We start from the raw sequence: 12,870 nt of genomic DNA, 5'->3' as shown, positions 1-12,870 counted from the left end.
CTCACCTCCAAGAAAATGCCCAAGAAAGTGAACTGGACTGTGGAATGCCAACAGGCCTTTGACACCCTGAAACAAGCAATGTGCTCAGCACCAGTTCTAAAAGCTCCAGATTATTCTAAGCAGTTCATTGTGCAGACAGATGCCTCTGAACATGGGATAGGGGCAGTTTTGTCCCAAACAAATGATGATGGCCTTGACCAGCCTGTTGCTTTCATTAGCAGGAGGTTACTCCCCAGGGAGCAGCGTTGGAGTGCCATTGAGAGGGAGGCCTTTGCTGTGGTTTGGTCCCTGAAGAAGCTGAGACCATACCTCTTTGGGACTCACTTCCTAGTTCAAACTGACCACAGACCTCTCAAATGGCTGATGCAAATGAAAGGTGAAAATCCTAAACTGTTGAGGTGGTCCATCTCCCTACAGGGAATGGACTTTATAGTGGAACACAGACCTGGGACTGCCCATGCCAATGCAGATGGCCTTTCCAGGTTCTTCCACTTAGAAAATGAAGACTCTCTTGGGAAAGGTTAGTCTCATCCTCTTTCGTTTGGGGGGGGGGGGGGGGGGGGGGGGTTGTGTAAGGAAATGCCTCCTTGGCATGGTTGCCCCCTGACTTTTTGCCTTTGCTGATGCTATGTTTACAATTGAAAGTGTGCGAAGGCCTGCTAACCAGGCCCCAGCACCAGTGTTCTTTCCCTAACCTGTACTTTTGTATCCACAATTGGCAGACCCTGGCATCCAGATAAGTCCCTTGTAACTGGTACTTCTAGTACCAAGGGCCCTGATGCCAAGGAAGGTCTCTAAGGGCTGCAGCATGTCTTATGCCACCCTGGAGACCTCTCACTCAGCACAGACACACTGCTTGCCAGCTTGTGTGTGCTAGTGAGAACAAAACGAATAAGTCGACATGGCACTCCCCTCAGGGTGCCATGCCAGCCTCTCACTGCCTATGCAAGTATAGGTCAGTCACCCCTCTAGCAGGCCTTACAGCCCTAAGGCAGGGTGCACTATACCATAGGTGAGGGTACCAGTGCATGAGCATGGTACCCCTACAGTGTCTAAACAAAACCTTAGACATTGTAAGTGCAGGGTAGCCATAAGAGTATATGGTCTGGGAGTTTGTCAAACACGAACTCCACAGCACCATAATGGCTACACTGAAAACTGGGAAGTTTGGTATCAAACTTCTCAGCACAATAAATGCACACTGATGCCAGTGTACATTTTATTGCAAAATACACCCCAGAGGGCACCTTAGAGGTGCCCCCTGAAACTTAACCGACTGTCTGTGTAGGCTGACTAGTTCCAGCAGCCTGCCACACTAGAGACATGTTGCTGGCCCCATGGGGAGAGTGCCTTTGTCACTCTGAGGCCAGTAACAAAGCCTGCACTGGGTGGGGATGCTAACACCTCCCCCAGGCAGGAGCTGTAACACCTGGCGGTGAGCCTCAAAGGCTCACCCCTTTGTCACAGCCCAGCAGGGCACTCCAGCTTAGTGGAGTTGCCCGCCCCCTCCGGCCACGGCCCCCACTTTTGGCGGCAAGGCTGGAGGGAACAAAGAAAGCAACAAGGAGGAGTCACTGGCCAGTCAGGACAGCCCCTAAGGTGTCCTGAGCTGAGGTGACTAACTTTTAGAAATCCTCCATCTTGCAGATGGAGGATTCCCCCAATAGGGTTAGGATTGTGACCCCCTCCCCTTGGGAGGAGGCACAAAGAGGGTGTACCCACCCTCAGGGCTACTAGCCATTGGCTACTAACCCCCGAGACCTAAACACGCCCTTAAATTTAGTATTTAAGGGCTACCCTGAACCCTAGAAAATTAGATTCCTGCAACAACAAGGACTGCCCAGCTGAAAACCCCTGCAGAGGAAGACCAGAAGACAACAACTGCCTTGGCTCCAGAAACTCACCGGCCTGTCTCCTGCCTTCCAAAGAACTCTGCTCCAGCGACGCCTTCCAAAGGGACCAGCGACCTCTGAATCCTCTGAGGACTGCCCTGCTTCGAAAAAGACAAGAAACTCCCGAGGACAGCGGACCTGCTCCAAAAAGACTGCAACTTTGTTTCAAGAAGCAGCTTTAAAGAACCCTGCAACTCCCCGCAAGAAGCGTGAGACTTGCAACACTGCACCCGGCGACCCCGACTCGGCTGGTGGAGAACCAACACCTCAGGGAGGACCCCCGGACTACTCTACGACTGTGAGTACCAAAACCTGTCCCCCCTGAGCCCCCACAGCGCCGCCTGCAGAGGGAATCCCGAGGCTTCCCCTGACCGCGACTCTCTGAAACCTAAGTCCCGACGCCTGGAAAAGACCCTGCACCCGCAGCCCCCAGGACCTGAAGGACCGGACTTTCACTGCAGAAGTGACCCCCAGGAGTCCCTCTCCCTTGCCCAAGTGGAGGTTTCCCCGAGGAAGCCCCCCCTTGCCTGCCTGCAGCGCTGAAGAGATCCCTTGATCTCTCATTGACTTACATTGCGAATCCGACGCTTGTTCTAACACTGCACCCGGCCGCCCCCGCGCCGCTGAGGGTGAAATTTCTGTGTGGGCTCGTGTCCCCCCCGGTGCCCTACAAAACCCCCCTGGTCTGCCCTCCGAAGACGCGGGTACTTACCTGCAAGCAGACCGGAACCGGGGCACCCCCTTCTCTCCATTCTAGCCTATGCGTTTTGGGCACCACTTTGAACTCTGCACCTGACCGGCCCTGAGCTGCTGGTGTGGTGACTTTGGGGTTGCTCTGAACCCCCAACGGTGGGCTACCTTGGACCAAGAACCGAACCCTGTAAGCGTCTTACTTACCTGATAAAACTAACAAAAACTTACCTCCCCCAGGAACTGTGAAAATTGCACTAAGTGTCCACTTTTAAAACAGCTATTTGTGAATAACTTGAAAAGTATACATGCAATTGAAATGATTCAAAGTTCCTAATGTACTTACATGCAATACCTTTCAAACAAGATATTACATGTTAAATTTGAACCTGTGGTTCTTAAAATAAACTAAGAAAAGATATTTTTCTATAAAAAAACCTATTGGCTGGATTTGTCTCTGAGTGTGTGTACCTCATTTATTGTCTATGTGTATGTACAACAAATGCTTAACACTACTCCTTGGATAAGCCTACTGCTCGACCACTCTACCACAAAATAGAGCATTAGTATTATCTATTTTTACCACTATTTTACCTCTAAGGGGAACCCTTGGACTCTGTGCATGCTATTCCTTACTTTGAAATAGCACATACAGAGCCAACTTCCTACAGGAAATATCCAAGTTTTTGAGAGGTCCAAGTACCAACAAACCGTAAACTGAGACACAAAGCAAGAATCTCCAGCACCACAACTATTAACTGTTAACCTTGGGACAGCTGCTTTCACTGTGTAAGAAATATTTTGTCCTCCCTTACAGGTTACATCATTCATACTGTGTATATAGTCCATTTTCTTGGTGATGGTACTCTGATAATACTTTTCATGTTTTAAGAAATAATTACACAGATCACAGTGTTAATCAATTAGTGATCACAATCCTTCTATAATGTGAAAGTCATGGGTCCTCAATGCTGAAACTTCTATTTGTGCATATTTCTAGTACTTGAGTCCTACTAATCTATTAAGGACCTCCAATGTACGGCCCGCGGGCCACATTCAGCCTTCTACAAGATTTTCGATTCGGATGATCAGAGGGAAATATATGCCCAATCCCTTTGGCAGCCTGTAGGTGGCAGCCTCTAATCTTCTCTATTGTAAATTTTGGACCAGCAACGTCTTAAGCCAGATCTTTGAAAAACCTAAGTCACTAGTGCAGCTAATACATGTCGCAAAAAAAAAAGTACAAAAAAAAAAAAAAAAAAAAAAAAAAAAAAACAACCTCCCCATGCCAGAATTGTGTAGAAATATACAGACTGTTTATTTTTGATCAACCTTTATTAATGGATCAAGTGGTTTATGAATTTCTTTGCATTGTTTAACTGATGTTTTTCTTGGAGTGTTTATTTTTCGGATTGTGTGCTACAAAATTGGACAATTTCTCATTTTATGTACATTTTCAGTATTTAAAATTGAAATAATGAATATGCAGCTTGTCTTTTCTACAGTTAAGTAAATGATTATTCTGTCAGACAATTAGCTATTGTTCAACAATTTTACTCATATCATTTCTCAGTTTAAGCAAGGCATTTTTTCTTCGTAATTGCCACATTTCTCTTGTTCTCAATCATTTTAAGTAAACCTTATTCGTTCATTTCACTCATAAAACTGATTTTTTTCAACCCACGAATATTAGTAAATTATATGTGGCCCTCATACTGAAAAATTTGAGACCACCGATCTAGATCATCAAAATTATAATGTGCTGTTCTTTTGGTGCACAGAGAACTCTGGAGAGGCACCCTACCTTTAATGTAAATTCATCTAGTTTCACCTTTCTTATAGGCATACGCTGCTCATCCAAGCTACAGCAAGAGTCAAGGAGGCTCTGACAGATAGCCTCTTTTTACTTCTCAAGTAATTTTTGCCCAGTTTTATAAGAAGCATTTGCAATCTCCTAAATAATGCTAATGAGTCTCCCTAAGTCCAAAGATCAGATTAAAATTCTAAGAGGCCTGGACAAAGAGGACAATTGGTGGCAGCCAGTTGTGTCACGAGGTACAGAATATTTTCACCACACTCCAGGTTGGAGAAGCAGAATACCGGTTCTCCGTGGTAAAGCTGTACATCCATTTGCACTGAAATGCCACATTTTTATGGTAGTGTTGGAGGTACCTGGGTGAACTGCATGTGGGTATCTTAAGGGTTCCTGTAACAGACTGAAGGTAAGCTGAAGTCTGCAGAACCAGTTTGTCTTGGCAGAAAGTGGTGTTGGTGGATTGACGGACAAGGCTAGTAACTCGCTCGCATGCCACGCCAAAGGTATAGCGACAAGAAAAATTGTCTTGAGGGCAGAGAGTCAGAGATATCAGTTATCTGTTATGCCTAATTTGGATTTCAATTTGGCCCATACATTCCTCATCTAGCCAACCTTTGAGCCTAAAAACTGAGAAAGAGAAATCTACTGTAAGCCCTTGAGGAAACTCATCCCAAGTGGCAGTGAATAGTAGAGGCTGGTCCAAGTGCCCAAAGGAAGGCCTTACTGGGCCAGAGACAACACAAAAAACAAAACTTCTGATAGCTTGGCATGGAGTTGATCTATTGGTTTAGAAGTGCACCAGGCAACAAGCTTACTCCACCTCCGTTTCTTCGATGGAGTGTCTACAGATGACAACAAAAACGAGGTCTCTGAGAAAGCTGCTTTTTTTTTTTTTTGCACCACAGCATAGCGTGCCCACCTCTGCTCCTCTGATCCAGTGTGTCTTCAGATGGAACTCTGTGCACACCTTAGCCCTCAGCACTGGGTCTCTGGGCAGACAGAGGTTGCGGATTTTGCAGTGTCGTCTACTTCCCTCGACCGTTACAACCCCCAGATTGAACAGTTTCAGGCCATGTGGTTGAGATTTCCTACAGATCACATATATTTTCAGTGATACGTGGCGGTTCTCAGTCATGCTTCAATAGTCCTTTCTTTGTCTCTGTTTTCCAGCTCCTCTGCCTGCTGCTCCGTCAAGGTACCTCTCAAGTGTTCTGTAACAATCCTGGGGCTCGGAGGTTTGCTTCATGACCAAGCTGGGGAACATATCTGATGTCACGAGGAGACAGACATATCACATATAGCAACAAGACACCACACACACACACAAATAAAAGGCAGAATACAGAACCTGCAACTCGAAAAAACAGACACTGCAAAAAAAAAAAAAAAAAAAAACACCTACGGCCAACACAAACTATATATTACTAGGGATGAAATCAGCAGTCGCATAAACAAAAAAAAAAATTCTTTACAGCATACAAAATACAAACTAAAATCTTCTGTCAGACTATGTCAGGTGTTTCCGACATTCACACAGACAAGAAACAAAAGTGCGGCTGAGGAAACTGCCACACAGACATAGGAGTAACCAGGACACTCACCACCACCTGGTCCTACTGGCCTTCCATTCAGCTGCGCCCATGACCTTGGTCCACCTGGCACTAAATGTATAATCTGGAGAAGAATTAAAAATCAATTTTTTATATAGACTTCTGTAGAAATAAGAAAGGAGTTTAAGAATTGAGGACGGATTATAAGTGGTCACAAGGAATAAGACTTTAATTTGATCACAACTGAACGTGAAACTTTCACCTCTTCTGTATAATGGAATATTTTACGAAGAGCAGCGATGCGTTTCACATTTGGTGCAGATTTTGACATGTATTACCTAGAAATGTTATTTCTCTAGAAAACAATACATTTTAGGAATAAGATTGTGGTGCAAAAAATTTGAAAAGAACAAAAATAGCCAGAGAGTGAACATTTAAGGACTATATGAGATTTAAACAGATCTGGCATCACTCTGACACAGACGTGCAGCACATAATGGGGCAAGGGCAATAGGAGTCTGTCCCAGCAAGCTTGATAAGGTCATCTGGCACTCAAGAAGGTAGCTGTGTCTGGCACCAAGATGGCAGCTGAGTACCAGGTATAGAAATTTAAATGTTACCAAAATATTATGTGCACTCAAGTGTAGTGGTCAAAGGTAGTTATTGCATGCCCCTCACCCACCAAACACCCTATAAACCTAAATTCCTAGCACCAGTTGTCATTTTTGCTGCCATTTTCTGGATTACGTTAGGGAGACATATCAACCTTCTTAATTTTTACATAAAGTTAGAGAGGTCTACTGGACTCAAAGCAAAAAAATAAATAAAGAATAATTATAACTTCAATAATAAGTAAGTGAATCTCACACAGGTTAAAAAAAAAAAAATAAGAAAAAAAAGTTAACATTACAAAAACCAAGAGCCCTAACATATGTCAATTGCTTTTGACTGCTAGAATAATCTGCCATCAGCAAAGTACATGGAGTGTGAGTACAACTATGAGATAAGATGAAAACCTGCAAATAAGCTAATGCAGCTACCAAAGAGTAACTGTCAAGACTAGAGGAATACCGATTACACTATGAAGAGAGCTGCCATCACGGCACACAAACTGACCGTACCTCTTGACTGCTCTGTTGGGTCGGTGTCTGAAAAGTGGAGGCAGATTTCTGCGAAGCCTGCGGCAGCTGCGACTCCGGCGGCTGTGCGGTCGTTACATTGGAACTGCAAGACGAAGGGTCGGAGTTAGTGTGAATAGTAACAGCAAATAATCTGAAAGCAATGCTCAACGAAGCTCGTATTTCTGAAGCTATAATATACAGTGAAATGTGAAATGAAAAAGCCTAGCAGGAAATGTATTGCACTTTATCACTTCAACTTTGAAGACAATTTAGAGGATGAAGTTGGCAAAACTGTTCCGTTTCAGGCAACTATGCTCAACATGTTGGGGGAGGGGGGTGTCAGTATTGAGGAGTTGGGTAGGAAATCAACCTGAGAAGGAAAAGTTACTTTTAATTCTAATACTCTGTCATAGCAATCTACAGTTACGTAAATGTAATGTCCCAACCCTTGGATCAGACCCTGGTATATGTTTTCCCCAATGTTTCACATGCACGTATATGAAAATGTATATATATATATATTTTTTTTTTTTAAAAGGCAGATCAAATACATCTGCGTTCCATCAAAGGCTAAAATTACAGAATTGTGTAGGTTTTGGTTGTACAACTCAATTTCAATGAAACATTAAAGAATCACATATTACAGAATTAATCCCAACATTGTTGCCAAATGAGAAAACAAGTTTGTAAGAGACTGGAGTGTTATCACAACCCTCGTCAGGGTGAACCCTTTAAGTCTCTAAATTAACCTGACCATCACCCTCTGGTAGTTATGGCAAAGAGCAGAGAGACTTATTTTAGGACCATGTGTGAACTATTTATGCAGTACCAAGGTGGCAACATCAAAATTCAAAACGAAAATCCAAAACTGAATTAGAAAAACCAGAGTAAAATTCGGTAAACAAAGCAGTACCAAATGACATCCAATAAGGGGAAACCAGAGACATGAACGTTGTAAGAAGACACTGTGTGAAAAAGGAGAACGTGTCAACGGTTGTCATTAGTCTCAGTAGACTAGTGCACCCTGAGGCTGATCACAATGGAGTACGGATCAGATACACCAACCAGGTTCATCCTAGTAGAATATTTTACCTTCTGACTTAGTCTTTTACCTCCCAGTCATCTGCAAGAGTGCAATTCTAAGGAACTCCAGGACCTCAAGGGAGTCACAGGATGTAAACTAGAGGCTAACAGGAGGGTCCAGTTGCCACTGCTCAGGTATTTGAAGGAAAAGGCCTCTTTTGCAGCTTGTTGTCTCCCTGTAGCGTACCAGGAGGCCAGAAAACAGACCCTACAGTCCACTTCTTTGTCCAGGTCCACTCCTTTAGAAATCCTCTCCGGTCACATAGCAGGTTCATTCCTATTTGGATATTTCACTGGTCCAGGAAGTGTCCAAAATCGGGTGTTTGGAATTGGCACATTTATTTCTAGGACTAGCCAGTAAAAGGGGGCGGCTCCTGGCCCTCGTTTAACCAACTGGAAAGGTAGGGAGTGGGAGGGTGTTGTGTGCGAGTGTTATTTTAATGATAACTCTAGTGTAAGGAAATGCCTCCTTGGCATGGTTGCCCCCTGACTTTTTGCCTTTGCTGATGCTATGTTTACAATTGAAAGTGTGCTGAGGCCTGCTAACCAGGCCCCAGCACCAGTGTTCTTTCCGTAACCTGTACTTTTGAATCCACAATTGGCAGACCCTGGCATCCAGATAAGTCCCTTGTAACTGGTACTTCTAGTACCAAGGGCCCTGATGCCAAGGAAGGTCTCTAAGGGCTGCAGCATGTCTTATGCCACCCTGGAGACCTCTCACTCAGCACAGACACACTGCTTGCCAGCTTGTGTGTGCTAGTGAGGACAAAACGAGTAAGTCGACATGGCACTCCCCTCAGGGTGCCATGCCAGCCTCTCACTGCCTATGCAGTATAGGTAAGACACCCCTCTAGCAGGCCTTACAGCCCTAAGGCAGGGTGCACTATACCATAGGTGAGGGTACCAGTGCATGAGCACTGTACCCCTACAGTGTCTAAGCAAAACCTTAGACATTGTAAGTGCAGGGTAGCCATAAGAGTATATGGTCTGGGAGTCTGTTTTACACGAACTCCACAGCACCATAATGGCTACACTGAAAACTGGGAAGTTTGGTATCAAACTTCTCAGCACAATAAATGCACACTGATGCCAGTGTACATTTTATTGCAAAATACACCCCAGAGGGCACCTTAGAGGTGCCCCCTGAAACTTAACCGACTATCTGTGTAGGCTGACTAGTTCCAGCAGCCTGCCACACTAGAGACATGTTGCTGGCCCCATGGGGAGAGTGCCTTTGTCACTCTGAGGCCAGTAACAAAGCCTGCACTGGGTGGAGATGCTAACACCTCCCCCAAGCAGGAGCTGTAACACCTGGCGGTGAGCCTCAAAGGCTCACCCCTTTGTCACAGCACCGCAGGACACTCCAGCTAGTGGAGTTGCCCGCCCCCTCCGGCCCCGGCCCCCACTTTTGGCGGCAAGGCCGGAGAAAATAATGAGAATAACAAGGAGGAGTCACTGGCCAGTCAGGACAGCCCCTAAGGTGTCCTGAGCTGAGGTGACTAACTTTTAGAAATCCTCCATCTTGCAGATGGAGGATTCCCCCAATAGGGTTAGGATTGTGACCCCCTCCCCTTGGGAGGAGACACAAAGAGGGTGTACCCACCCTCAGGGCTAGTAGCCATTGGCTACTAACCCCCCAGACCTAAACACGCCCTTAAATTTAGTATTTAAGGGCTACCCTGAACCCTAGAAAATTAGATTCCTGCAACAACAAGAAGAAGGACTGCCTAGCTGAAAACCCCTGCAGAGGAAGACCAGAAGACAACAACTGCCTTGGCCCCAGAAACTCACCGGCCTGTCTCCTGCCTTCCAAAGAACTGTGCTCCAGCGACGCCTTCCAAAGGGACCAGCGACCTCTGCATCCTCTGAGGACTGCCCTGCTTCGACGACGACAAGAACCTCCCGAGGACAGCGGACCTGCTCCAAAAAGACTGCAACTTTATCCAAAGGAGCAGCTTTAAAGAACCCTGCAATCTCCCCGCAAGAAGCGTGAGACTTGCAACACTGCACCCGGCGACCCCGACTCGGCTGGTGGAGAACCAACACCTCAGGGAGGACCCCCGGACTACTCTACGACTGTGAGTACCAAAACCTGTCCCCCCTGAGCCCCAACAGCGCCGCCTGCAGAGGGAATCCCGAGGCTTCCCCTGACCGCGACTCTCTGAAACCTAAGTCCCGACGCCTGGAAAAGACCCTGCACCCGCAGCCCCCAGGACCTGAAGGACCGGACTTTCACTGCAGAAGTGACCCCCAGGAGTCCCTCTCCCTTGCCCAAGTGGAGGTTTCCCCGAGGAAGCCCCCCCCTTGCCTGCCTGCAGCGCTGAAGAGATCCCTTGATCTCTCATTGACTTCCATTGCGAACCCGACGCTTGTTCTAACACTGCACCCGGCCGCCCCCGCGCCGCTGAGGGTGAAATTTCTGTGTGGGCTTGTGTCCCCCCCGGTGCCCTACAAAACCCCCCTGGTCTGCCCTCCGAAGACGCGGGTACTTACCTGCTGGCAGACTGGAACCGGGGCACCCCCTTCTCTCCATTGAAGCCTATGCGTTTTGGGCACCACTTTGAACTCTGCACCTGACCGGCCCTGAGCTGCTGGTGTGGTAACTTTGGGGTTGCTCTGAACCCCCAACGGTGGGCTACCTTGGACCAAGAACTGAACCCTGTAAGTGTCTTACTTACCTGGTAAAACTAACAAAAACTTACCTCCCCCAGGAACTGTAAAAATTGCACTAAGTGTCCACTTTTAAAATAGCTATTTGTGAATAACTTGAAAAGTATACATGCAATTGAAATGATTCAAAGTTCCTAATGTACTTACCTGAAATACCTTTCAAACAAGATATTACATGTTAAATTTGAACCTGTGGTTCTTAAAATAAACTAAGAAAAGATATTTTTCTATAACAAAACCTATTGGCTGGATTTGTCTCTGAGTGTGTGTACCTCATTTATTGTCTAGGTGTATGTACAACAAATGCTTAACACTACTCCTTGGATAAGCCTACTGCTCGACCACACTACCACAAAATAGAGCATTAGTATTCTCTTTTTACCACTATTTTACCTCTAAGGGGAACCCTTGGACTCCGTGCATGCTATTCCTTACTTTGAAATAGCACATACAGAGCCAACTTCCTACATCTAGTGTTAACATTTAGAATCCAGTTTGATACAGGTACTGTACCTACAAAAGAACCAGAACTCTGTTAAGACAAAAGCAGTGTACTTCATCAACTAGACAGAGGATCCACAAGAATAGTCTTGCCATTCCGTCTTTCCCTTTAAGTGTGCTCCAAATGTTACATGTGGCAGAAAAGACCCATCAAGCAGGATTTGGCACTTTGCTCTCACGGATTAACATCCCCCCCCCTCCCCTCTGTGCCCCTCCCCTGCCTGCATATTCTGTTGAGCTCAGAGCAGGGGTCTCCGACCATTCAGTTCAGTGCATTGTTTGCTCCAAGGAGGCATCTCACCCCTATCTCAAGGCTGTGCATGGATAGATCTGGTAGCAGCCTATGCTAATTAGCCTTCTTACAGTTCAGGCAGGTAAAGGGTAATATGCTAGAAGTTGCTTAACCTAAATATTTATTAAAAATCTGAGTTCATTGGTGAATTTTTAAATAATTATTAAAATAAATCTTTATTCTTTCTAGCTGATCCCATTCCAGTGATGCAGTATTTCAATATGTACTCTGTTTTTCTAACTAGGGCAACTTATTTTGTCACCGGTAAAATTGTTTAGGAGATTCAAACTTTACAGTGCTGATAGGAAACATCGTCAAACGATGAATTTTATATAAAATCTTCCCCAACCAAGAGATCTCTAAAACTACCTGTGACAAAATCAAATATGGGCCAGCCAGATTTGGATGTCTTCACAGCATCCGTTTCAGAAGCTGCTGCCATCTTTCTGATTGGCCTACTCGATTTTTTAAGGCCGAAGACCCAGATAGAAGAGTCCTCCAACCTCACTTAATTTCATTATTGGTTTACCAAATCAAGTAAGATCAAGTTCACCAGGGTGTTGTGACAAATTGAATTAATGCCAGCCATTCATATCAGGTTGCAGTCCTATAATCAGTGAGAAAATCTCCGTCCTAGTTGAATATGATGAATCACCAAAAATCCAGTCAGCAACATTTTCATTTACCTGCACAGAAAGGTGTCACTTCTTGTGATCACTATCATGTCAAGAATTAATTTACAAGAGCATCTTGGAAGGCTGTGTCACAAGCTGCACTACTATTAATTGTACTACTATTAATTGTACAAGCATCCCACAAGCAAATGCAATCTGCATTACTGCAATATGTGCATGTTGTTGGGGCGGCCATGATTAAACCATACTAACGCTGCAGTTTTTAGGCACCCCTGTTAGAACAATTACGGCTGATTCAGGGATGTGGAATTCCTATCGCCCGACGCCCAGGACATATTGTTTGGGGTCAAGGGCAACAAGTTTTCATGTTTATTTTGTCCTTAGGACAGTTTCATTACGCCACTGATTGCCACAGTAGTCCATGGCACTAAACAAAACTACTTCGTGTTCCGATATGCTCCTTGTGGAAAAGCAGAATGTGATCACTCACAGTAAAGTTAGCAGATAGATAGAGAGAAATAGAAGTTTAATAAAAACAAAAAATGTCCTTGTTAATGCCAAACCTAATTAGGAACCCAAATCTTAAAGAAAGTCACAAAAGTGCACCTATGGTGTACATC

The 12,870-nt window shown here is 45.2% G+C and overlaps 1 protein-coding gene across 6 annotated transcripts in view; it reads right to left on the bottom strand.

Annotated features, from left to right (window-relative positions):
• Positions 1-12,870, bottom strand: part of PRRC2B (proline rich coiled-coil 2B) — a 635,269-nt gene that overhangs the window by 559,341 nt on the left and 63,058 nt on the right. For all 6 annotated transcript variants that reach the window (XM_069237079.1, XM_069237080.1, XM_069237081.1 and 3 more), the window contains exons 4-5: positions 7,070-7,172; positions 6,000-6,072 (exon numbers count right to left, since the gene is read on the bottom strand). In XM_069237079.1, coding sequence (XP_069093180.1) covers positions 6,000-6,072; positions 7,070-7,172 — 176 coding nt within the window. The remainder of the gene's footprint in view (positions 1-5,999; positions 6,073-7,069; positions 7,173-12,870) is intronic.

Source organism: Pleurodeles waltl, chromosome 6 (genome assembly GCF_031143425.1).
Source record: "Pleurodeles waltl isolate 20211129_DDA chromosome 6, aPleWal1.hap1.20221129, whole genome shotgun sequence".
NCBI lineage: Eukaryota > Metazoa > Chordata > Amphibia > Caudata > Salamandridae > Pleurodeles > Pleurodeles waltl.
Note: the sequence above shows the minus strand (reverse complement) of the source record. Positions and strands in the feature narration are given on the sequence as shown.